Source organism: Tamandua tetradactyla, chromosome 7 (genome assembly GCF_023851605.1).
Source record: "Tamandua tetradactyla isolate mTamTet1 chromosome 7, mTamTet1.pri, whole genome shotgun sequence".
In the NCBI taxonomy this organism is placed as follows: domain Eukaryota; kingdom Metazoa; phylum Chordata; class Mammalia; order Pilosa; family Myrmecophagidae; genus Tamandua; species Tamandua tetradactyla.
Window position 1 is genome coordinate 44927165 of NC_135333.1, and position 27901 is coordinate 44955065.

General features: G+C 45.3%; 1 protein-coding gene across 5 annotated transcripts in view; it reads right to left on the reverse strand.

Moving 5' to 3' along the window:
* BRD1 (bromodomain containing 1) overlaps positions 1-27901 on the reverse strand; it is a 68670-nt gene that overhangs the window by 27643 nt on the left and 13126 nt on the right. For all 5 annotated transcript variants that reach the window (XM_077169204.1, XM_077169205.1, XM_077169207.1 and 2 more), the window contains 5 exons: positions 14719-14875; positions 7395-7526; positions 6974-7102; positions 6295-6607; positions 1414-1674 (listed from right to left, as the gene is read on the reverse strand). In XM_077169204.1, the coding sequence (XP_077025319.1) occupies positions 1414-1674; positions 6295-6607; positions 6974-7102; positions 7395-7526; positions 14719-14875 (992 nt within the window). The remainder of the gene's footprint in view (positions 1-1413; positions 1675-6294; positions 6608-6973; positions 7103-7394; positions 7527-14718; positions 14876-27901) is intronic.

Below are 27901 nucleotides of genomic sequence, written 5' to 3' on the forward strand. Positions count from 1 at the left end.
TCCTCCAGGAAGGAAAAGTTCAATGTCTCTAGTTCTTATTTCAGCCAGCTGCCTAACAAAACACAATAGAGAGGCAGTGGACCTGGGAGGTGGCGGTGCTAAATTCCGAGGGATACACGGCTTAGCGGAGGGACTGGCTGAGTTACAGTTGGGATTGGGGCACGTCCACATGGCTGCTGGGGCTTGGTGTCAGGGCTGTGCTTCTAGCCACACACATCCACGAAAGATCAGAGTCAAGATAAAGCATATGAAAATTATGTGTGAGTCTATCACTTTTCATTTGTTTCTGCTATTCTTATTTGGATATGCACAGAGGATGAGTCATCAAGAAGATGAAACATAAAACTGCAAACAGTGGTAGGGGCAGGGGGTCTCGTTCTACTTTATATTTCTGTATAACTAAAATTAGAAAAGGAGGGCGGGCCACAGTGGCTCAGCAGGCAAGCACGCTTGCCTGTTGTGCCAGAAGACCCGCGTTTGGTTCCCGGTGCCTGCCCATGTATAAAAAAAAAAAAAAAATTAAAATTAGAAAAGGAGAGGGCAAAAAGATTGGAAGGATTTCCCAACAACTTCTTCAGTCTCAAACAATTTAGTCATGTACCTTTTCCTCTGAAGTTTCATTTCCCTGAACATAAGATGTGGGCGACGCACCTTGTGCTCCTCCCCCCCAGTACCGACAGGAGCCAAGAAAGCAGACAAACAGGTATCTGACCGCACCACTTTCTCCCCCTCTTAACTCTACATCTTCCACTAGGGTTCACACGTTTTTCTGCAGGACACACAAACTTCCTCTTCTCCGTTTATTTCCTATCAATAAAAACATCCCAGGCATCGCCTGTTTCCAGAGACACTTCAACTATCACAAAGTGGACACTCAAGATGCATCAGTGGTGCCTGAACAGGGAGCGCTGAAACTGCTACAGGGGCATGGGGGGGGCTCACAGATGGGATCACACGTGCCTGTGCCTGGCTGTGGGAAGCAGACCCGACCCCTCAAAGTTCCAAGAGGGGCAGGTAAGTGATGCCAGCATAGAAGAGCCTTACGCAGAGGCTGTCCCGGCAAGCCACCACACAGCATCCGCACCTCGCTCCCACCATACATCTTTTACCAGAGCAGACTTTCACCCTCACTACTCCACCCAGTATTGAGATCTACACCTCACTTTTTAATAGTTTTTCAGGCCCAAGTTGAGGGGAAAAGGGTCTTAATTCGGCACCTCAAGCTTTGTAAAGTGAGTATCAAGCAGAGCATGGCCGGCACTAGCCAGGTGATGTTTCAGAAGGAAACAGGAAACACAGGGCAGGGCTGGGTGAGCTCTATGGCTGTCACAAGCTACTGGCCAGCATGACGGAGGTGAAGGAGGCGAAAGCTGCAAGGACAGGCCTGGCCGAGAGCTCGGCAGTGCCGCTTACCTTCCTCCTCGGTTTCGGGCCCCGGTGGAGCCGCATCCTCTTCCAAGCTTCCAATACCTGACTCTGCTTGCGGAGGCTGGCTATGCTGCTGGCTGAGCTTGTTCCGGAGCAGCGCAATCTCCTTCTTGAGCAGTTTTGCCCGCTTGCTCCTTGACCCACTGGACTTCATGGAGCAGGTGAGGTCCAGCTTGTCCAGAAGCTCCCGCAGCTGGTCTTCCAGTGGCATGTGTGCTCTGCTGGCCGGGTCCAGCAGCCTGTCCACTGTGGGCAATAGAAACAGGCATCACCACAACACCAGCACGGGGCTGGGGGCAGCCAGTAGCAAGCATGGCAGCACACAGCAGGGTCCACCAGCTCCACACCACCCGCAGTGTCTTGGCTGACATCATTACTCAGACTGTGCAACTAAAGCTGGCTGTCGAGCAAAATTCATAGACAACTCTGCATTTCAGGTATGTTTACTATAATTCAGCTTAAACCAAGGAGAACCGGTTAAATCAGAGCCTGCTGGCTCACATATTTCCCCACACGACAGAAGAGAAAGAAAATGATGCTTTTCATCCTTCCAAAAACCTCAACACAGATATTAATTTAGGGAAAACCCATGGGAACTTGCAAGGCCATTTCCAAGCACCCCTCTCCTCATTCAGATCACATGGTGACAGTGTGTGGGTGGGGTGAATGGGGAAAGGGGAGGAGTGAGCAGGGTGAAAAAAGATGTGAGCCAGAGAACCCCCAGCCCACGTGTCCCTTTCAAGGTGAGGCCCAAGGCAGTGGCTTTCTCCAGGTTATTGGGGAAACAGGGAATCCCAGCTGTATGGGTTCTTCCCCCAGGGCCCTGGGATGGTTCAGGGTACCCTGCCTGCACCCTTAAACAGGAGGCCTGAAGAAGAGCTGAGCTGTAGGCCAAGGAACATGAGGGGGTCCCCTGTGGAACAGTGAGAAGGTAGAGGAGCCAGAACCCTACCCCAGATTCTGACTCTGTGGAAATGCATATTCCAATTTCATACAAGACCACACACTACTACAGATTCAGAGAAATAAAATATATGTGCATGTGCCCATTCTTTAAAAAGAAATTTACATGGATGTCAACACTGAAAGGTGTTGAAAACAGATGGTGGGAGGGCCACACTGGCTCAGCAGGCAGAGTTCTTGCCTGCCATGCCAGAGACCCGCGTTTGATTCCCAGAGCCTGCCCATGCAAAAAAAAAAAAGATGATACATGGAAAAAATGCAATCAATGCACGCCAGGGTTTACAGTCAACAGTAACATTGTAATATGCTTCCCCTGAATGTAAAAAAGGCATTATGCCAAAGCTAAATAGCGACAGGCGTGGGGATAGGGGAGGGATATGGATTCCATGCAGAAGAAAAGGAAATGCCTTTATATAGGTTATGGTGGTAAAGGCATGTCTATTTACTTAGGTTGGATTGTATGATGTGCGAATAAAGCTAAAAATGAACACAGAGAAAAGAGATGTACCTATTCACTGTTGGTAGGGAAATAAGAGGTGCAGCCCCTTGGAGGGCAGGCAGTGTGGTAGTTCCATGGGTGGCTAAGGGTGGGGTTCTCATATGATCCTGAAACCCAATTGCTAGGATATATCTAGAGGAACAGGAATAGACATTTGCACACTGGGGTTTATGGCTACAGTGCTAAAGATTCCCAATGGATGGAGGTGGCCTAAGGGTACTATGACTGAGGTATGGAAGGTGAAACTGTTGTGTTTACATACTGAGCAGCCACAACAAAGAATGAAGTTATGAGGCATGAAACCTGGTGAATGAACCTTAAAGACAGTATGTTGAATAAAATGCCAGAAACAAAAAGACAAATATTATCAAGCCACACTCATATGGATGAACTATAATATACAAACTCGGACAACTGAAGTCAAGAGCATGGGTTATCAAATTGGGGCCTACTGTACCCTTTAATTTGGGGGAGGGCATAGGCTCCAGGAATTGAACCCAGGTCTCTGGCATGGCAGGCGAGAATTCTGCCTGAGTCACGGCTGCAGCGCCCAGGGCCTACTGTAAAGGTTCCTAGATTATGAGCTCTTACCGAGGTCACATATATTCTGGAGTTGTATCTGTTATTTCTAAATTCTGAGATACTGAGCTGTTTGTATATTATCTGGTCATTCCCAGAAACTTCGGGTATTTATGTGACACCTGACACTCAGAGTTAGAGCTCTGAAGCTATAAAAGTCAGCATTACCCCACACACTAACTGTTAAAAACTGAAAAAGTAATCAGACTTCAACCAGAGATATGAATGAAGCTGATTTGGATAGGACTGAGGTAAATCAGAATACAGGGTAAAGGATGACACAGTTCATATTTTAAAACTTCAACTTCTGTTCAAGACCAAAGAAAGAGACATCTATATGGTGCAAAATTTATATTTTGGGTAGCAAATCACAGAATTTAATTTATATGGTCAGTTTAGTTGAGCACCATAAGTACATGGAATCTTGAGTAGGGCATGAGACTTTAATGTTAAGTTTGTCCAGGTTAGTATGATGCCCCGATATATCCCAGAGAATTTGGGGAGTAAATAAAAAAGTATTTGCAAAGTCATCTTGGGGCACTGGGGAAAAAGGAGGAAATATTCAACTTTCCCATTTGGAGAATAAGTGCGGACAACCAAATCAACAGGCCAAGCCCTCAATCTCAGCCTATGAAACTTATTCCTGCAAAGTACAGGCTAAGCATATTTAACATTATGCCTGAGAATCACACCCCAGAGAACCTCTGCTCAGATGTGGCCTCTCTAAACCAACTCGGCAGGTGAACTCACTGTCTTCCCCGCCTACATGGGGCATGACTCCCAGGGGTGTAAATCTCCCTGGCAGCATGGGACAGAACTCCAAGGATGAGCCAGGACCCGGCATCAAGGCATTGAGAAAGTCTTCTTGACCAAAAGGGGGAAGAGAGAAATGAGGCAAAATAAAGTGGCTGAGAGGTTTCAAACAGAGTTGAAAGGTTATCCTGGAGATTATTCTTATGCATTACATAGATATTCCTTTTTAGTTTATGGTGTATTGGAGTGGCTGGAGAGAAATACCTGAAACTGTTGAGCTGTGTTTCAGTAGCTTTGTTTCTTGAAGACAACTGTATAATACACAATACAGCTTTTACGATGTGACTGTGCGATTGTGAAAACCTTGTGTCTGATGCTCCTTTTATTTAGGGAATGGAAAGATCAGTAAAGATAAAAAATAAATTAAAAATAGGGGGGACAAGGAGTAAAAACAGATTGGGTAGATGGAAATACTAATGGTCAATGAGAGAGAGGGGTAAGAGGTATGGGATGTATGAGTTTTTTCTTTTTATTTCTTTTTTTGGAGTGATGAAAATGTTCTAAAAATGATCATGGTGATGAATACACAACTATGTGATGATATCATGAGCCATTGATTATATACCATGTACAGACTATATGCGTGTGAAGATTTCTCAATTAAAAAAAAAAAATCTTGTCCAAATATATATGGGTCTATTTTGGGTTCTCTCTTCCGCTCCATCGATTCAACTGTTTATTTTTTTTGCCAGTATCACCCTGTCTTGGTCACTGTAACTCTTTAATAAGTCAAGAAATCAGATTTAAGTGTTAGCCCTCTGCCTTTTTTCTTCCTTTTTAAAGTTCTTTTGGCTGCTCTACATCCTTTGCATTTGATATGCATTTTAGAATCATGATGCCAATATTAACATAAAAAACCTGGGGTGTTGATTGTAATCCATCAATTTGGGAAGAACTGACATCTTACCAATATTGAGTCTTTTAAGCCCTGGAAAAAAGAAAAAGAAAAAGAAAAAAAAAAGAAATTTACAGTATCTCCGCCAACACCTTGGTAACACCCTGGGGACAGAGTACATCGGTGACCTGGCCAACAAGACGAGGCTCCAGGCCACATGTACATGTCCATGGGGCTGGTGGAGGCAGACAGCCAGCAGTCAGCAGCCCCACAGGGTGGTACAGAGATGGCTCATGGCAGCATCAGGCTCCCCAGGGACTCTAGCAAGAAACAACACGCAAGAGCTGGCCCACAGACGTAGAAGTGAAAGGAGACAGGCTTGGGAGACAGGAGATAGGACAATGTCCAGCTGGAGCCTGTCCCTGGTAGTGACTTATCAGGGAAAAGGGCACCCCAAGGAAACTGGAATACAAACTTGCTGCAAATTTGGCTGACAGCTTTAAGTTCAGAAAAACGACCCTGCAAGCTGCACAGTGGCCAACCAAGACATGTGGCCCCCTGGCTTGAGTGGTGGTGACAGGCAAGTGACCAGATAGTGATGGCATGTGTCAAGGGGGGGCACTGCCTCGGAGCCAGGAGGTGAGGACGGCATCGCTCATGGGTGACACCCAGGGTCACTGAGGCTTTTTGGCAACAGGTGCAAGCCAAGAGGGCAAAGGGTCAAGACCGAGCTGACCAACAGTCCTTTCTGTTTTCTTCTAACTGTAAAGCACAGCTGAGAACAGTCTTTCTCCAGCTGAGCCAATCAAGGCCACTGGGGTACAAGCAAGTCTCTGACGACATGTAGTCTCTGACCACATGTATTCTCTCCCCAGAGGCCCCAAGCATACCTGAGCTAGCCCTGAATGCAGTCGTCCTGGGATGTTTGAGTGTAAAGCACACATCAGGTTTCAAAGACAGCATGAAATACAAATAAAAGTTTCGTAATTCTTACTTTGGTTATGTGTCGAAATAATTCTTTAGACAGACTGGATTAAATAAGATCTATTAATAAAGTTAATTTTGATGTTTCTTTTTACTCCTTCAATGACACAACTAGAAAATGCTAAGTGGTGTATGTGGTTCGCCCTGGCTTTGTACCTGACAGCGCTGACACAGCAGTGAGGAAGCCCCTTACCGTCTTCCCAGGAGAAGGGTGGTAGTGGGGCAGCCACGGGCCGCTCGGGCAGGTGCATCCCTGTGGCCTCCTCAAAGCCGATGCTGTCCACATGGCGCCGGGCCTGCCTGAGCACGGCGCCGCCCTGGTCACGCAGCCGCACAGCAGCCCGATAGAACACAGTATCCTTGGCGTTGTACTTCATGCAATTGTGCACGATGAGGCTAAAGTCCGCCTCAAACTCTGCGAGGCTCTGATACCCCTGCGCCTCCAGCCGTTGGCGCATTGTGGCAAAGTCCATGGGGTGCTGAATGTGCTCCAAGTAATCTGGCACCTGATTTCGAGGAAGGAAAGTCACTATTATAAACCCGAGGTGGACTCTCTTATTTTTTCTACATGACCCGAGTCCAGAGCGGCGTGCACACACATGCATGTACACACACACTAGTTCAGTACAAATCATTCTCACAGCTAGCAGGTGGCCCAAGTCACTTGAGTTAAAATGTAACTGGAGCACTGGTCTGGACAGACAGATGCCCACTGCTGGAGCTCTTTCCTAAGAGGAAACTTTCACCTATTTCACTTTAAAGATTTTACAGTAAAAGGCAAAAGTTCTGTACTTTTTAAAAATGCATTCAATAAAACAGGAAATAACGTCAACTCCAGAGGGCCACCCGCGTGGAATTGCACTAAGACCCACCTCTTTCAGACTCACGGGCTGGGCGAAAATCCGGGCAGGGTCCTTCTCTTGCAGCTGATCCAGCACCGAGCGCAGCAGCACCGTGAAGGGTGTTAGCCGCAGCTCCATGGCCACCTGCTCCACCTTCACCTGGATGAGAAGCACTGGCACTCAGCCTCCCAAGCAGGGCAGACAAGTAGGGCGGAGTCCACACAGGACAGTCCCCAGGCCTGGTTCTACCCTGCCTCTGCACCACCACCCCAGCTGTAGACCCCGCAAAGCCCCTCTGCCCACCGTGCACGGGAACAGGTCGGTGCCAGAGGAGCTCCCATGGGAAACCACGGTTGGAACATGCTTCCAGGCCACCCAGAGCCCCCTGCAGCCAGGCCCCAGGAGGCAAGCACCAGAAGCCCCCCATCAGCCGTGGTGTCCCAGTGCCCACCTGCTCACGCTTGAGCTTCTCACGCTTACGCATGAGCTCAATCAGCAAGCGCGCACGCTCCAAGTCATGCCGCAGCCTCTGCCAGTACTTGAGCTTCTCCTTCGCTGCCTTCACCTCCTCGTCGTTTTCCCTCTGTGAAGAGAAAGAAGAGAAAGGCAGCCTGTCAGTGACCTGAAAGTATGGGCACAGGCTCACTGCTGGCCAGCGCCTCCCTGCTGCCCCCAGACCATCTAATTGCTGACCACTGCTTCTCTTGGGGGGGATGAGAAGGACCTAAAGGAGCAGATGGACCCTCACACGACAATCCTCCTCAAACACAAAAGTCTGTGCCCAGTGACCTACCCCTCCACGCACTTCTATGAGCACCACTATTCAGAGACTTTGCTCCCTTTCTGGACAGCGCCGTCCCTCAAAGCTCCATACTGCTCCATCTAAATGGAGCTGAAACAGCACCCAGTTCAGGCACACCCCATACCCCAGGCCACACAGGCCTCCACCTCCCAGTGCACCCCTGCCCAGACGCTGCACCCCTCTTCTATTCTGACACTTCAAGGCATGTGAACTCACCACCTTGATAAGAGAAACACAAAACTACCCAAATCCAACCTTTAGGAAGATCCTTGTTAACCACGATGCAGATGGGAGTCTGCAAGCAGAGGCAGCCAATGTGTACCCTGAAGGACCTTAGGGTCAGCAGATGGGAGTCTGCAAGCAGAGGCAGCCAATGTGTACCCTGAAGGACCTTAGGGTCAGTGGAAAGGAGCGTCACTCTCAAGAGGGGCTGGGAGCCAGCGGACACTGGGCAGCCCCTCTACTTAGGGCCCCCACATCTCCCACCTGAGGGCTGACACGGACTTTATTCTAATGGTATTCAAAACACCCCACCAAAAATGGGCTAGCAGTCACATATCTAGTCAACAAGGCCAGTAAGCAAAGAAAAATTCCCCAAAAGTGGAAGTCATCTATCTTGTGCACCGCTTTGAAACAGAAACAACACAGAAACAGCAAGTCTCCCAACTCCAAGCCCTCTTCTGGAGACCTGGCTGCTCTCAGAGTTTCCTCACACACCTGGCTTGGTGGGGTCCTCTGAGGACCTCCTGGCACAACCTGGCTTGGTGGTGTTCTCTCAGGGCCTCTTCGCACACCTGGCATGGTGTAGTCCTCTCAGGGCCTCCTCGCACACCTGACTTGGTGGGGCCCTCTCAGCCTCCTCACACACCTGGTTTGGTGGGGTCCTCTCTGGGATTCCTTGCCCACCTGGCTTGGTGGTGTCCTCTCAGGGCTTCCTGGCACCTGGCTTAGTGGGGTCCTCTCAGGGCCTCCTGACGCCTGGTTTGGTGGCATCCCACCACTGGGTGGCGACGAAGGCACTGCCATGGAGCCAGCCTCAGCACCCACACTGGCCCAGAGGGGCCCAGCCTCTCTCAGGTACTGACCTCAGGATGCACGCGGTCTTATCTACTCAAAACACACCCAGACAATGATAGTGACTAAATGTACAAATTAAAAAATGTTTTTGCAATAGAAGAACAAAGGAATGTCAACATTGCAGGGTGCTGAAAATAGATGGTCATTCATATTTTAAAATTTCAACTTTTGTGTGAGACTAAAGCAAGAAATGTTTATTTGGTACAAAAGTTATGTTTTGACTAGTGCATTCCCTAATTTAACTTATATGGACAGTTTAATTGAACACCGTTAAGTATATGGAACCTTGAATAGGGCATGAGATTTTATTGGTTTGTCCGGGTTAGTGTGATGCCCCAATAAATCCCAGAGTGACTTGAACAGTGAAAAAAAAGTATGTGCAAATACATGCCCCTTTTGGGCACAGGGAGAAAGGGGAAAACTTCAATCTCCCCATTTGGAGAACTCCTGATATTCTCGCAAGCAGTGGGGACATCCAAATCAAGAGGCCAAGCCCTTGATCTTGGGATGTGCCCCTATGAAACTTTTCCCTGCAAATGATAGGATAAGCCTACTTAAAATCAGGGCTACTAGTCACCCCAGAACCTCTTTTGTTGCTCAGATGTGGCCTCTCTCTCTCTCTCTCTAAGCCAATACAGCAAGTGAACTCGCTGCCCTCTCCCCTCTACATGGGACATGACTCCCAGAGGTGTAAACCTCCTGGCAATGTGGAACAGAAATCCTAGAATGAGCTGAGACTCAGTCAGCATCAAGGGATTGAGAAAACCTTCTCGACCAAAACAGGGAAGAGAGAAATAAGACAAAATAAAGGATCAGTGGCTGAAAGATTTCAAACAGAGTCAAGAGGTTATCCTGGAGGTTATTCTTACATATTACATAGCTATCCCCTTTTTAGTTTAAGGTATATCAGAGTGGCTAGAAGGAAGTACCTGAAGTTGTAGAGCTGTGTTCCAGCAGCCATGTTTCTTGAAGATGACTGTATAATGATACAGCTTTCACAACGTGACTGTGTGATTGTGAAAACCTTGTCTCTGATGCTCCTTTAATCTATGGTATGGACCGGTGAGTAAAAAATATGGATAAGAAATAACCTTTATTTAACAAAGGTTAAAATAAATTGAGTAGATTGAAATAGTATTGGTCAACTGAAATAGTACTGGTCAAGGAGAGGGAAGGGTAAGGGGTATCGCATGTAGGAGTTTTTTCTTTTTTCTTTCTTTTGCTAGAGAGATGCAAATGTTCAAAAAATGATCATGGTGGTGAATACAGAACTATGTGATGATATTATGCCATTGATTGTAACCATGTCAAGAATGTTTGTATGTTGGTTTGTTGTTCACAATAAAAATATTAAACAAAAAAGCACTCGGGTTTCCTTACTCTGCTTCTAATGACCTTTACTTCCTATGTAAAAGTTAGTTCTAGAAAACTCCACAGAAGTAAACTAGAACTGAAACTGTTTCTAATATCAAAGACCTACCAGGAACAGAAAACTTAAAGACCCAGCTTGAAACCAAGCTAAGTTCAACCCTAAAGACTGAGTGACTGAGAACAGGAACAGGTCGCCTGGAGAAAGCCCTGAGGCTCTGGGGCTCTGAGCTGCCGGGCCTGGGTCAATCCAAAGGAGGCTGCTCTGAGAGCCCAGGGACGCCCCCAAGAGCACAGGGTTCTGGCCTGAGGGTTCCCCCCAGGGTGTGCTTAGTCCATAAACGACCAATTCACTGAGGTCAAGAGGAGGCAGTAAGAAAGGCTGGCATGGGAAGGACACAGATCAGCCCCACATCTCCTGGAGCCGGTGCTCCACAGCAGGGGAAGAGTTCGTGGCCGTGGCCCTGGGCCCTGCTCAGAAGAGGGGTAGACACTGAGTCCTGCTGTGGGCAGTGCACATGCCCCTTGCTCCACAAGCCCACAACCTGGCGGAGTACCCTGCCAGCACAGCCCTCACCCCCACCACCTAGCTCCCTGGCTCTGCAGGATGACCTGCAGGGCTTGGGTTCACCCTCACACCCATCAGCTGATACCATGGCAGAGACCCCACCCAGCCCCACCCAGGCCTGTAGGGACCCTTGCTCCACAACCCCAGACCTGGGGCTCAGAAGAGGCTGCGGTGGCTCGGTCCTGGCAGTGGCCTGTCGTCTTCAGCACCCAGCACAGAGCTCACACCAGAATCCACCATCAAACCAACCAAACCCAAACACCAAGAGTGGCCCTGGGTTACAGCAAACACGGAAGTTACACCTCTGACAGGTTCTGTGTGAAATATCACTCTCCTGGAGAGCCAGTCCTCACCATGGTCGGGGCAGCTCCCCCTTTACAAAACAACAGCCCTCCCCCCACTCCCAGTCCACCCCGCACACTGATGCTTCCCATGCACCTCTGGGGTCTCAATCCCCGCAGGGCTCTCAGCTCCCAGCACGGCTCAGCTCCCAGCACAGCATCCCTACGCAATAGCTTCCCCAACACCTTTAAGCAGCATTCCTCCTCTCCCTTGTTTCCAGCTTTTCCTGTCCTTCACAAATTGATTTAGTCTACAATCAATATCCATGCCAGTACCTCCAGGCAAAGCCAGTGTCCACGCCGCCCTCTCCATGTACCTAAAGAGAGGGCAGGCGCAGGCAGTTCCAAGTGGGGTGTGATGCCCTCGGGCAGGTGTCTCTAGCTTCCAGCTCACGCTTGAATACGGCCAACCACCCAGTAGGGTCCGGGACCCTCTCTCCAACACTCTCCCCCTGACGTGTGCCATATTCTGTCAGACCCCATTCTGACCCATGCAGCTCCATTTTCAACTCTCAGGCTTGACTGCATGCAGGCCCCTGTCCCCGAGCCGGGGGTGGGAGTGGGCGGCTTCCCTGGTGGCTTATGGGGAGTCTTACTCTCAGCCCCTGAAGAGAACCCCTGTATGTGTCCTCCAGCAACACTTTCCTCTGTCTCCACCCTACAAGTTACCAACCTCCTTGAACCACTCCACCAGTTTCATCACCCCCATCATTCAGATCGTGCCTCACCTCTATTAACAGGCAATGCACAAGGCCCCAGATCGCACTAGAGGCCTGGTGGGATCTGTCCCCATCTTCTGTCCCAGCTTCCTCTGAAAGATTCCCCTGACAAGAGTCCTAGGCAGCTAGCCCCGCTTCTCAAGCATGCAGTCCCACCCCCACAGCACCCCAGAGCCCAGCCCTGCCCCACACTTTCAGGGCCACCTGGCCTGAGCATAGTCCATCACACAAAGGGGGGCAGCAGGGATCTTGAAGGAACACACCCCCTCCCAAGCACCAAGACACCCCCTTTCCCAGAGACGGCGGCAGGCCTACATGTTACCCCTCAGAAGCCCAGAATCTTTAACTGTCTCTACGGTTTCCAAAAAGTGTACAAAAGTTACTCGAATTCAACTTAAACCAAAACCACTGACCATCTAAATGCTGAACAAAGTATCTGTTTCATCACTGTAATATTATGGAATATTAGGGAAAAGTTCAAATGAGAGTTACAAATTAATATGAGTGGGTTCCATGAGAACACACACCAAATGTCACCATAGCAATGAGATAAAAAGAGGGGAAGACAAAAAAAAAGACAGACGACTTATGAAACATATTTCTGTAGTGGAGAAGCTAAGACTTCCTATAACAACTAAGAGTTGTTTCCAAGAAACCTCTTTTGTTGCTCAGATGTGGCCTCTCTCTCTAAGCCCAACTGCCCAAGTTAAATCATCACCCTCCTCGTTACTTAGGACATGACACTCGGGGGTGAAAGTCTCCCTCACAACGTGGGGCATGACTCCTAGGGATGAGTCTAGCCCTGTCACCGTGGGATCAACAAAGCCTTCCTGATCAAAAGGGGGAAAAGGAATATGATAAAATAAAGCATTAGTAGCTAAAAGAGATCAAATAGAGTCAAGAGGCTGTTCTGGAGTGTACTCTTGTGCATGCTTCAGCTAGACAGTGCTGATTGCCATGGTTTGCTAAACCCCAATCAACATCACTCCTGTGGACTCTTAAGAACATGTAGGGCTCGAACTCCATAAAGCCTTCATGCGCTAGGTCTGCCCTCCCAGAACATATAATTCTCAGACAGTTCCTGGGTCAGATAAATCTTGAAACACAAGAGGGACCAGGCTCTCCAGGATTATCAATTAATCATATACCCCATTCTTTAGTGTGGACACCTCCTCTCAACATGAAAAAATCAGAACAGGCATTGCCCAACAATCCCTATACACTGGGAGAAGGATTAAAGGAAAAAGAGGAGTTATAACAGAGAAAATAGAATTTATACAAATGAGTATAGCTGTTGAATCACTATATTAATAATATTCCTTCTAGCCTCCAGTGCTTTGGAGCAGCAAGAAAGAAAAATCTGAGATAGTGGAATAGTAGTCCATGACAAACTCTGGGATCGATTCTGTAACTACCGAGGTGTGCTATGAAAATCATTGCTTTTCTCTTTCTTTGCTTTGTATATACGTTATATTTTACAATTTTAAAAAGTGTTTAAAAAGGGAGGGGGGGAGACAAACTTGGAACAGATGGCTCCGTTCTGGGCAATAACGAGACTAAAAGGAATGTCCCACACCTAGGAGGGGATGGGAAAGGAAGCGGCCACATTCGACAACCACACCAGCCCCACGGCAGGACCCACGAACCCCTCACCCACCCAGAGCACCAGATGTTCAACCAAACTCACTGGATGGGGGCTTCCAGCTCAAGGTGGCCATCTAACCACCTGGCCACTTTCGATTCTGAAAGGGAGAGAGCAGAGGGCCCAGAAACACCCAGAGGCAGAAGCTGAGAGTTGAGTTTAACAACTCAACCTCGCACCTGAAATGGTGGGCAAAGGGGAACTAGAGGACCTCAGCTAAGCAGGGTCAGTGCCCAGCACCTGGACTCTAGAACACAAGAAAGACCTGCCAGCACCTCTGCACATGGTGCTCCTTACAAGAACCATTTTTAGGTTTCAATTTGTTTGGGGAGCACCTTACAGAAGCCAATTCCATACTTCCTAAATCCATTCTTTAGGAACAGTTTTAAAACATCAGATAGTTCTATAAACCCAAATTAACTACTGTGGTAGTTAGATTCTAATGTATTGCATTCCAGCAGCTAGTAAATTAGAACAACTACTGACAGAAGAATTATTTACAAGAGGAAAACGCCTGTTCCCTCACCCCCCTTGGCTCTCTCCCTGCCTTCCCACCATGTTCAAGGATAATCAGGTCTCAAGCCAAGCCCGTGCACGACACAGCCCCTAAACCCAAACTCCCTGGCCTAGCACAGACACATGTGAAGCAGACCCTGAGCTCTCCATCAAACGCCACCTTCGCCATACCACTGAATGCTCCTCACCATCCCCAGCCCCACATGTCTGAGCACCAGCACCAAGTCCTAGCCCAGCCTCCACCCCACAATCTTCTGCAGTCAGAGCAACAGCTCACCTATAGGCAAATGCCTCCTGAGGGCAAGGGTGCCCACCCCCACCCAGTAAGGGCTCCCCTGAGGACAAGCCTCCTCCCCCACACCCCCCGAGCAAGTACTACCCTGTAGGCAAGTGCTCCCCTGTAAGCAAGGGGCCCTTCTGTGGGCCTGCTGCCCAGCAAAGGGCTTGCCATGAGGCACACACACAGGAAATGTTTGCAGAGCAACCCAAGGGGCCCAAAATTGAAGAAAAATCAGGAAATACAGTGTGGATGAGCAGATCATCTACACAATTTAACAGCCCAGAACCCACTGAGCAAGTGGGCAAGACCAGGTTCTACAGAAGAGGAGTCTGGCGTCTGAGAGCTTAGGAACAACCCAGACTACATTAAACACCCTTGGCCAGAGTTGCTCTGATCAGCACATTTGGGGAAAAGAGACATTCAAGGACTTTCCAGGTGACTGATGTTAAAAGGGCCACATACCTGTTGTGTGTTTCTCTGGGACTGTAAACTGGACTGGAGCCTCCTGAGCAGGGGAGCGCCATTCCTAGACAGCCTTTTGAGCAACCAGTAACTGTGGGCTCTCTCAACAAACTGCTTCTTCCGCTGAATGGCCACCTGATTCGCAATCTTATTTAATCTAAAACATGGAAAAACTCAAGGTTTAGCTTTGAAACAAATCATTAAAATGTTCTGATCATGGAAAAAACAGTACTACTTTTAATAAAACCATACTTGTTTCTGTTTTATTTTTATCTTTAAGCAATTATACATGTAATTTCTACTACCCAATAGCCCTGGAGCTGATTTTAAAAAGTTCCCAAAACAGAGGAATGTCAATAATGTAGGGTGTTGAAAATAGATGATAATATTTTAAAACTTTAACGTATGTGTGAGACTAAAGCAAAAAATATTTGGTACAAAATTTATAATTCGACTAGTGCATTTCCTAATATAACTTATGTGGACAGCTTAACTGAACACCATAAGTACATGGAACCTTGAGTAGGGCATGAGATTTTGTCGGTTTGTCTAGAGTGATGCCTCAATAAATCCCAGAAGGATTTGAACAGTGAATAAAAAAGTACTTGCAAAGTCCCTTGGGGGAATGGTGAAAAAGGGAGAAAATTCAACTTCCCCAAGTGGAGAATTCTTGATAGTCTCACAAGCAGTGGGGACAACCAAAGCAATAGGTTGAGCCCCCAATCTTGGTGTTCATAGGAACTTAACCCCACAAAGGATAGGCAAAGCCTACCAAGAGAACCTCTTTTGTTGCTCAGATGTGGTCTCTCTCTCAGCCAACATGACAAGCAAACTCACTGTCCTCCCCTTGTTTATGTGTAACATGACTCCCAGGGGTGTGGACCCTCCTGGCGACATGGGATAGAAATCCTAGAATATGAACTGGGACTCAGCACCAAGGGATTGATAAAACCTTCTCTATTGAAAGGGGGAAGAGAGAAATGAGACAAAATAAAGTGTCAATGGCTGAGAGATTTCAAACAGAGTCAAGTTTATCCTGGAGGTTATTCTTATGCATTAAACAGATATCACCTTTTTAATTAAGGCATAACAGAGAGGCTGGAGGGAACTGTCTGAAAACACAGAGCTGTCTTCCAGTAGCCATGTTTCCTGAAAATGACTGTGTAATGACAGAGCTTTCACAATGTGACTGTGTGACTGCGAAAAACCTCGTGTCTGATGCTTCTTTTATCTACCTTATGGACAGAAGAGTAAAACATATGGATTAAAAATAAATAAATAATAGGGTGAACAAATGTTAAAATAAATTTAGTAGATTGAAACGCTAGTGATCAATGAAAGGGAGGGTTAAGGGGCATGGTATGTATGAATTTCTGTTTTTATTTCCTTTTTTGAATTGATGCAAATGTTCTAAGAAATGATAATGATGATGAACATACAACTATGTGATAAAAAAGAATGTTCACATTGTATGTTGATTGGTTATATTAATAAAAATTTTAAAAGAAAAGTAAAAAAAAAAAGTTCTCAATCTTAAACTACTGTAAACCTCGTCCCACTTTTATTGCCCTAAAATACTAGAGTAAAGCCTCCAAACAGAAAATAACATTGAGCAAAGTTTCAAACATCTTGAATTCTCCACATCATGTTGCCTACATGCTCATCGGCCCTTCACAGCATCCTGCTCCTGCAGTGGCCGCGTCAGTCGCTGTTCACTGTCCAGTGAAGGCAGGAAGGGGCCAACTTGGGGTAAGAGGCACGTGACTCAAGGGCATCACAGCGAGGGGGTCAGGGTTGGGGATGCAGATGGACTACGGCTCAGCAAAATAGCAAGGAGCCTCTGGAACCTCCTGGAAATAATCACTGTTCTGAGGGCTCTAACAATGCAAGGGAGCAAAAGGCCACCAAAAAATTTCCACTAGCCTGTTACTATTCTTTCTGCTGCAACAAAAACTGATCCATCAATTTGCCTGATATGAAAACTGAAAGGTAAAATAAATTTAACCTAAAAAAAGCCACCATAAAAACATAAGCCACAAGTTTAATAAAACAAAAACACAGAAAACAATGAAAATGTACTCCCTGCCATACAATGAACATCAAAAATGTTACAAGGCAAAAATTAAGAAATTTCAGGGCGTGCCATGGTGGCTCGGCAGGCAGAGTTCTCGCCTGCCATGTCGGAGACCCAGGTTTGATTCCCGGTATGTCTGCCCATGCAAAAAAAAATTAAAGAATTTCAGACCAAATTTTAAAAGGAAACCAAATGAAAAGTTTTACAAAATAATCAACAAGTAAACACAAAACCAACCAGCTCCATCATGTTCAGACATACAACTGTCATTTTAATTTAGAGCATATGTGCATGCCTCTCGGAATCCCACTGGGTCCTGCAGGGGATGAACACAGTGGCCATTATCTGGAAACTGGCTGAGACACAGGGCATCCATTTTGTCACGGACACCCTGCCTGGGGTCTCCTTTCACCTGCATGCACAACGTGTAAACTCAATGCTGCCTCTTCGGCAAGTGCCACCTGCACAGAAGCCACCCGTGCACCTTCCTTTGGGCCCCAAAACAATCGAGGAGCAGACATGGGTGCTTAACATGAGTGTGCCTTCTAGCCCATACCCACGAGGGGTGGATAAGCCAGTCTCCAGGCACAGCACAGACCCAGGCAGCACCCACCTGTCCACCTCACTTGGCTGCCAACAGAAAGAGCAGGCAAGCGGGGGCAGCATCAGCATCTAAAAAGGAGACCATGCCCTCAGCCTCTAGCCACAGCCCAGACCAGCTCAAGCACCATCTCCTCGTCCTTGGGGGGGGGGGGGGGGGGACCTTCACAGGATGCTGTTTTTCTCACCACTTTTTGCTGCACCCTATGTGATGTGCAGTGAAGTTTCACACTCACACATGTTTTCACACATACGTATAAACTCAGGGTCATTTCATGATCAAATAAGGAAGGGAACATAAAATACTTTTTAACAACATGAAAATGCTGCATGGCAATCTGCTCACACTGAAATAATTTGAACATCATAGGCTAAAAATCACTGTCTTCTCTGAGAGTCAGCACTGCTGACCAACACGGCCTGTAGACTGCACGATTCTGGCACCTCCCCAGGTTCAGAGCCTCAGCCAAAAGCCCATGCCAAGGCCCCAGATCACTCAGACATCGTGGACTCAGAGGGAAAAAACTTCAGAGCCTGACCATGCACCATGGGAGAATGCCCAGCACTTTACTGATGCAGAAAGGAAACAGACCTCCAGGAGAAGCCACCCAAGGTCACACTGCACCAAACACCTTCAAATACGGGAATTCATGAACACAAATGGTACAATTCATTTGAAGAGCTTTAAAAAACCATGCTTCAAGAAACAATCACAGAAGGAATAATGGCATGGTGTCAGGGCAGGGCACCCCAGGATGCGTCCTTTCACCCAAACAAGGTATCAATCAACTATCTTGGACCTCTGGAGTCTACTGGAACCCTGTGCACCATCCAGGGAAGAGCTGGAGGAAGAGGCTGACAAACAGCAGTTAATGGAGTGAGTTCCACCCTCCCCACAGCAGCTGCCAGCCTCCCTCCTCCAGTAGCACGGCGAAAGCAGTGGGGGCTCCTGGTACAGCTTGCTGGGACCAGGGTGGGCTACAAGGACCTATCTTGAGCTCCACAGTCCAGGGATGTGTGGTCTGACCACTAACCACCACACTTGATCAGCTACTTCAGATTGCTGGGGACCAGTATACCAAGATACACATTACTGGAGTCCCAGAAGACAAGACAGAGAAGAAGAGGCAAGAAAAAGCATCTAAACAAACAACAGCCAAAAGCCCACAAATCTGAAGAAAGGCATGAATACACACATCCAGAAAGCTCAATAAACTCCAAGCAGGATAAGATATCTAAGGCACATCATAGTGAAACTGTCAAAACCCAAAGACAAAGAGAGGACTCTGAAAACCACAAGAGAAGTACCTTGTCACATACAAGGGCTCCCCAACAGATTAAAAGCAGCTTGCTTATCAGAAATCATGGCAGCCAGAAGACAGTGGGATGGCACATTTAAAGTCTTCAGAGAAAAAATGAAGAAGAAATTAAGATATTTACAGATAAAGAAAGACTGAACTTCTGGCCTTACAGGAAATGCTAAAGGGAGTCTTTCAGCCTAAAATAAATGGATGTGAACAGTAAATCAAAGCCCCAGACAGCAGGAAAGAACACTGGTAAAAAGGACTACGTGGGTAGAGAGAACATTCTGTGTTACTGTCTTTGGGATTGTAACTACTTCCCCTGTGTGATTTAACAGGCAAACATGTAAACAACATTATAAACCTATGTTAACAGGCAGACAATGCATAAAGATGTATTCTGAGACAATAAAAAAGGGGAGGGACGCACAATGACACTAAGTTGGTCAAGCTAGGTAACTAAAATGTTCACTATAATTACAAAAGTGACTTAATAAAATAACTGAAAAATACAGAGAAAAGTGAAGAAAAAAGGGAATCACAATGGTACACTATAAAAAGCAACTAAAAACAAAAAAAGGCAGTAATACAATAACCCAAAGAACAAAAACATATAGAAAACAAGTTGCTATATGGCAGAGGTACATCCTTTCTTCTCAGTTACTATCTCAAATGTCAACAAATTAAATTTCCCTAATGGATGAAAAAGCACGATCCATCTATATGCTATCTACAGGAGCTCACTTTAAGTACAAAGTCAAAGAGGTTGAAAGTGGAAGGACAGGAAAAGATAACTCCATGCAAAGAGTAATCAAAGGAGAGTCAAATGGTCTTATTAGTATCAGACAAAAAAGACTTAAAGTCAAGAAAGATACAAGAGATTAAGAAGGATATTATATATTGACAAAAGGCTCAATTCAGCAAGACATACAATTATAATCGTGTGTATAAGTCACAACAGAGTCCCAAAACATATGAAGAAAAATTGGCAGAAATGAAGGGATAAATAGATGGCTCTGCAATAATAGTTGGCGATGTGAATACCCCACTTTCAATAACTGACAGACTATCAAAGTGGAAAATCACAGGGAAGCAGAGGGCATGAACAACATCAATCTAACAATCAGCGCTAGCAGACACACAGAACACCCCAAAAACAGCACAACACACATTCCCCTCAGGTGCACCTAGAATTCATACTATATCTTAATGAGTCTTAATGAACCTTAACAAATTTTAAAATACTGAACATACAAAGTATCTTCTCAGACCACAGTAGAATAAAGGTGGAAACCAGCAACAGAAAGAAAGCTGGAAAATTTATAAATATGTAGAAATTAAACAATACACTATTAAACAGCCAATGGGTCAAAGAAGAAAACATAAGGGAAATTAGGAAATATCTTGAGACAATGAGAACAAAAGCACAACATACCAAAATTTACAAGATGAAGCCAAGGCAGTGCTCAGAGGGAAATTTACAGTTTCACATGTTATATTAAAAAAAGATGACAACCAATAACTGAACTTGACACCTAAAGAAACTAGAATAAAAGCAAATAAAAACCTCAAGGTTAGTAAAAGGAAGTTTCATAATAAATATTAAACAGAAATAAACTACATAAAGAATAGAAAAAAAATACAAAGCATCAATAAAAGCAAAAGCTGGATTTCTGAAAAGATTAAGAAAATCAACAAACCCTTAGCCAGACTGATAAAGGAAAAGAGGGGACACAAATAACTAAAATCAGGAATGAAAGTGGGACCTTACTACAAAACTTACAGAAATAAAGGCCTATTAAAGGGCACTGTGCACAATGGTATGCCAACAGATTAAAAAATCTGGGTGAAATGGACAAACTCCTTAAAACGTACAAATTACCTAATCTGACAGAAGAAGAAATACAAAGTCTCAACAGACCTATAACAAGAGATTGAATCAGTAATCAAAGACCTCTCAACAAAGAAAAACCCAGAACTAAAAGGCTTCACTGCTGATTTCTAACAAACACTTAAAAAAAAAATTTAACACCAATCTTCTCAAACTATTCACAAAAAATCAGAGAAGAGGAAACACCTTCTAACTCATCCTAAGACACCAGTCAAAGCCAGAGAAAGACAGCACAAGAAAAGAAAAATTACAGACTAATAACCCTTATGAAAAATAAATGTAAAAACCTCAACCAAATTCTGGCAAACCAAACCCAACAGCACTGTGCTGGTCTGAAACTGTTACGCACCCCAGAAAAGCCATGCTCTTTCAATCCAATTTTGTGGGTACAGACTTATTGTGGGTGAGAGCTTCTGATTAGGTTGTTTCCACCAACATGTGACTGCCCAGTTGTGGGTGGGGTCTTTTGATTACATTATTTCCATGGAGAAGTGGACCCACAGTTTCAAGGTGGGTCTTGATCCTTTACTGGAGCCCTGTATGAAGAGAGTAAAGGGCAAAAAACAGAGAAAGAGCTCAGAATCTACACAGAGGGCAGAGAGATGAAACCAAGGGCAGACATCTGGATTGCAGGAGCTAAGAAAGCTGTTTGAACCCAGAAACTGGGAGAGAAGGACCAGCGGATGTCACCATGTGTCAAAGAAAACTTGGACACGACTGGTCTTTCCTGAGTGAAAGTATCCTCTTGTTAATGCCTTAATTTGGACATTTTCATGGCCTTAGAAGCGTTAATTTATAACTTAATAAATCCCTTTATAAAAGCCAACCCATTTCTGGTATAGTGCATTCCAGCAGCTTAAGCAAACTGAAACAAGCATGTTAAAAGATTATTCACCATGACCAAGTGGGATTTATTCTAGATATGCAAAAAAGGTTCAACAAAAGAAAATCAATGCAATACCACATTAACAGAAAGAAGGAAAAAAAACACTTCATCTCAATTGACACAGAAAAGGCACTAGACAAAATTCAACTTCCTTTGGTAATAAAAACACTCGGAAAACTACGAATAAAGGGCATTTATGAAACACCCAAGTATCACACTCAATGGTAAAACACTGAAAGCTTCCCCTCTGAGATCAGGAACAAGACAATGATGCCCACTGTCACCACTGTTATTCAACCTTTTATTGGAAGTTCTGGTCAGAGCAATAAGACAAGACAAGGAAATAAAAGTTATCCGAACTGGGAAAGAATATGTCAAATTATATCCATGTGTAAATTATATAAAGAAAATCCCAAAGAATCCACAAGAAAGCTACTGGAACTAACGAAAGAGTTCAGAAAAGTTGCAAGATGCAGGATAAACTTGTAGAGGTCAGTTGTTATATGCATTAGTAATGAACCATCTGAAAAGGAAATCAAAAGGACAATTCCACCTACAATAAATAACATCTAAAAGGATTTCTGGGTAGATGGTGGAATAGGACAGGGCAAGTTCACCCCTACTCCAAGAATAGCCAGAGAATTGACAGAAAAATGACCAGGACAGCGATTCCAGGGTACAAAGGATCTGAGAGTCTTCTATACCACGCAGAGTGGTCTAGATGCAAAAGCTGAGGAACTGAGGCTCAAAGAACCAGAGACCATCCAGCTGGAGCAAAGAGCCTAACACACCCCTTTTCAAATGGAGGCCCAGAGCCCTCAGGAATGCACAGAGAGCGAGGCAGGGATGAGGAAGCAAACCAAGCTACACCCCTTAAACATGCCATGGCCACAGGTCCATGCACCAACACGTGCCACCTCCCCACAGCCCACACTGACCCCTGCACCCTGTGACCAGTGCACACACACACACACCTGCACCCTGCCCAAACACACATTTACCCCCTCCCCTGCACATACATGCACCCATGCCCTACCAAGACAATTAAGTGCCTCGAAGGCAACAGAAAATCACACAGCATATGAAAATGCAAACAGATACAGCCCAGTCAATTGACCAAATTAAACCACTTGAAGAGACACAAACTCTGGAACAACTAATCAAAGAAGTTCACACAACACTACTAAACAAATTCAACAGGTTGCCTAATGATAAAAAAGATATCAAGAAGACACTAGAAGAGAAGACTACAGGGCTAGGAAGATTAGTTGGGGCAATAATGGGGGAAAACTTCCCAACCCTTATAAGACATAAATATGCAAATCAAAGAAGGCCAAAGAACTCCAAACAGAATAAATCCAAATAGGCCTTCTCCAAGATACAAACTAATCAGTCTGTCAAATGTTGAAGAGAAGCAGAAAAACCTGAAAGCGACAAGAGAAAAGCAATCTACTACATACAAGGGAAGCCATGTAAGACTTGAGCTCAGACTACTGAACTGGCACTATGGAGGCGAGAAGGGAGAGATATGATATATTTAAGATCCTGAAAGAGAAAGACTTCCAGCCAAGAATTCTGTACCCAACCAAACTGTCCTTCAAAAGTAAGGACATTTGTGCATTGCCTGATTGGTTTCTGAGATTCAGTTTCTAGACCGAGTGATATATCTATTCTATAACTCTGTCTACTCATTCATATGTAGGAACACTATCTGCAAACTGACTCTCATTAGCAGCATAATTTAGTACTCATTCAACCAGTTAATATTCAAATATTCAATAACAAATAAGCCTTGTGTATACAGAATAAACGTAATTGCTTCAGATATCTTTGCTTTGTCAAACTAAAGTGATTGTAGCCACTGCCGGGCTGGATTTCAGATGAGAAGTAGACATCCTTATGGAACCACAATACCTTGCTCCTGTCATCTAAACAATGATCTGACTTCCTGAGACTCACTATTTGGGTCTTAATTCTTAATTCAGGTTTTAACAAATAAATATGACTACTGATTCATCATACTGATGTTTCTTTTTAGTATACAATATATTAGAGCAGCTAGAAGGAAGTACCCGAAATTGTGGAAATGTAACATATACCATACTTTGAAGTTTGTTGTATAACTAATTGTTAAAATGCCATTAGAAATCTATCACTTCTCTGCATGTTATAGTTCACAATAAAAAACGTTTAAAAAAGGGGGGGGGAGAGATTAAAATTATCACAGATAAATAAATGCTAAGAGAATTTATCAACAAGAGATCAGCTGTAAAATAAATCCTAAAGGGAGTTCTGTGGGCTGAAAAAAAAAAAGACAGAGGAGAGAGGTCTGTAGGAAGGCAAAGAATTGAGGAGTACCAGTAAGGATAAGTTAAAAGATAAAAAGTGGGTGCATAGGTAGTTCAGTGGTTAGAATGCCCACCTTTCAAGCGGGAGACCTGGGTTCGATTCCTGGACCACGCACCCCCAAAAAAGTAATAAAATAAATAAATAAAGATAAAAAGAGATAGAGGGAAAAGAATATACAGATCTGACAAATAAAAACCAAAGGATAAGATGGGAGATTCAAGCAATGCCTTAACAGTAATACCTTTGAATGTCAATGGATTAAACTCACCAAATAAAATAAACAGATTGGTAGAATGGATTAAGAAATATGATCCACCTATATGTTGTTTTTACAAGAGACTCATTTCAAACCCAAGAATACAAACAGAATGAAAGTGAAAGGATGCAAAAATATATTCCATGCAAGTTGAAACCAAAATAAAGCAGGAATAGATATACCAGTATCATACAAAACAGACTTTAAATGGAAAGAAGTCATTAAAGATAAAGAAGGACACTACGTATTATATAAAAGGACCAATTCACAAGAAAAAATAATATTCATAAATGTTTATGCTCCCAATCAAGGAGTCCCAAAGTACATGAGGCAAACACTGGCAAACCTGAAGGGAGCTATAGACATTTCAACAATAATGACGGGAGACTTCAATACAACACTCTCCTCTATTGAAGCAACCAGAGGATCAACAAGGTATTAGAGAACTTAAACAATCTGATAAATGAATTAGACCTAACAGACATATATAGGCCATTACATCCCCCCAAAATAGGACATATATTCTTCTCAAGTGCTGACGGAACATTCTCCAGGATAGATCATATGTTGGGGCACAAAACAGGTCTTTATACATTTTAAAAGACTGAAATTATTTAAAACCTCTAAAAGAATAAAATATCTAGGAATAACTTTAACCAAGGAGGTGAAAGACTCATACACCGAAATTTACAATACATTGCTGAAAGAAATCAAAACCCAAAACAATGGAAAGACAAACAAGGAACAAAGAGCAAACGGAATTCATCAAGGCAGAAGATATCATCACACATCCTGGCCAAGGTGGGTGTGCTCCAGGGACACAGGGGTTTTTCATCTCAGGACTTCTACAAAGAGGACAGCGAGGAGCAGCAGCACGCAACCGGTCCCGAGACATGGGAGAATTGCAGCGAGGCCCTGGAGTGCCCCCGTTCCAGCACCACACACTCATCGGTTTAGGGTCCATGGCTTGACCTTCAGGAGTGACAAAAAGTGGAGACAGTCATGGGGAAAGAAAACAAAAGAGTAAAACATAAATTATCTCCAGATTGGACTGCAGATTTCACATGATTTTCACATTCCCAGAAGGGCTTTTTGAGGAACCTTTCCTTAAGAGGAACAAGGGATGGCACTCCTGGCAGACGTGATGTGGAGCTTCCCACAAGGTGGCAGAGGTAAGGGGCGAATGGCAGAGCCCATAGAACTCCGCAGAACCCACAGAAACACCATCCCCCAGGGAAATGTGACAAGTATTGGGAGCAGCAGGCTAGGGCTCTAAGGACAGGGGAAATTACTCAATGACACTCCAACAAATGGCTGTCCATACCACAGAAATGCACCTATTCTCACCTGCTAAGGGAAACCCTTTCCAGGTGAGCAGATGCTTGCTCCATGAGGAGCTGCTAAGCACTGCTCTGCCCTAGTGCACTAGCAAGCCAGGCCAAGGCCTTGCCCTCAAGGGGCAACCCGAGGTGGGACACAAAATGCTCCAGCTCTGGGGGCGGGGACAAGACTAACATTGTGGAAGAAAGTACAAAGAAAATTCCGTGACCTCAAACCTGAGATGGCGAAGGGCTATTTAAACAAGACATAAGCACTAACCATAAAGGAAAATATTTATCAATTGCTTCATTCAACGAAGGATGCTGCCTCTTTATAAGATAACCATGTTAAACAGAAGAGCCCCAGGCGGGGAGAAGACACAGCAGTGTCAAAGAGAACTAGGTTCCAGCACCATCCCAGGAGGACAGCCGAACCAGTTCTCTACCCCCCTCCGCACCCCTCCTGCCAGCCTGAACAGCACAGCTTGCCTGCGGTCATGGAGTGGCAGTCCTGCAGAAAATAGCATAGCAGATGGGGCCAGCGCCCCACTACACAGCACCAGGCAGACAGGGTAAGACACGCCACTGCGGGTATGCCACAGTGGTGACCCCTTGGGAAGCAGGGGCCCTTTCTGCCAACATAATGCTAATTCAGACCATGAGAGGACACAATTTCAGACCCACCACAGGGGCTAACTAGACAGTCTGAGAACAGCTTGATGAAGATATCAAGGCTGAGGGGCATCCACTGTGCCGGAGTATGAGCCAAAAACGGCTCTGCAACCACCAGCCTCACCTGGCCAAAGTAAAGACACCACAGTCCCAGCTCAGGCCGTGCAACACTGGCTGTCCTCAGGCACATCAGATAAATACCCCAAAAACCTGGAGCAGACCCCACATGTCCACTAACAAGAGGAGTCGATCCCTGCACAAAGCAAGGCCGCCGTGAGCCTGGAAACCCACCCCATGGGGCATGCTGCCAAGGACAGCTGCAGTGTAGAGACCCAGGGCAGTGATAAAGCCCCTCTAAGCAGCCTGGGCCAGGCCAAGCCTTCTTACGCACAACACCAAAAGCAGAAGTAACTAAAGGAAAAATACAAAAATCAGACCTCATCAAATCTAAAAACTTTCGTGCCATGAAATGCACCATCAACAAAGTGAAACAACCCAGAGAACAGAAGAAAATACCTACACCTCATGTACAAGGGCCTCAGACCCAGATCTGTAAGGAGCTCTCAGAAATAACAAGATAACAAATTACTCCAAGAAAAAATGGGCAAAGGACTCAAACAGATATTTCTCCAAAAACACACAAGCGGCCAGTAAACCTGAGAAGCTGTTCAACATCATTAGTCACCAGGGAAACGCAAATCAAACCACAACAATGTAGTCACACCACTGAATTACAAATCAGACTGTGGTTAAATGGGGGAATTTCAGGTTGTACATGTGTTTCTAGAATAAAAATTTTAAAAAAACACAGGACTGTACAACACAGCGAGTCCTAGTGTAAACCCATGACTGACTACATGTGATAATGCAATTATCATAATCTTCCACCAGCTGTAACAAAGGTACCCCATAACACAAGGTGTTAATATGGGAAATCCCTGTATTCGCTGCATGATTTTCTGCACAACTTTCCTAATGGAAAACAAAAATAAAACCCACAATGAGGTACCACTTCACACAAGCAGAACAGCTAGAATCAAAGCACAGGTTGGAAACACTCATCCTCCACGGCCAGGATGCCTCTCAGTGCCACTGCTTCAGAGCCACTCTGCAGCCCTCCAAGTGCTAGCCATGGAGCTGCCATGTCCCCAACAATGCCACTCGTAGGCATCCACCCAAAGATATAAGAACACATATTCACATATGAAGCTACATGCAAATGAGGGCTGGGAGTCCAATGAGGGCCGGGAGTCGCTGCTCACAACAGCCAAAGGGGGACAAGTGTCCATCAGAGGAGGGACAGAAGGGCGTGGCCGCAGGAAGGAGTGAAGTTCAGATCAGCAGGATAACGCAATGTCGAGAGAAAGAAGCCACAGAGGACCCCAAGTTAGGTGACTCCATGTCTGCAAAATGGCCATAATAGTCCCATCAGAGGTGGACCAGCACTGGGTGAGGGGTGAGGAGGCAGGGGTCCCCTCTGGGGTGATGAGGACACACTACAGTTGACAATGGTGGCAGATACACAACTTCACATATACTGTGGACCACCGAGCTGTATACGGAGTGAGGGCATTACATGACACGTGAACTCAATCTAAATGAAGCTATTATTTTGCACAGCAGTGCAAAACAAAACAAAAGCTCATGTAACTCTCCCACCAGAGAGAGAAGTAGGGAATGGTACAGGGAGCCATAGGCAGATTCAGTGGTGATAGTGCATTTCTAAGGTCTGGTGCTAGGGAGCAGGTTAAAGGTGTTACTTGGCTTCGTAATTTACATATAGGATGCACATGTTGCATATATGTGCATATATTACAAACAGGTATGATATATAA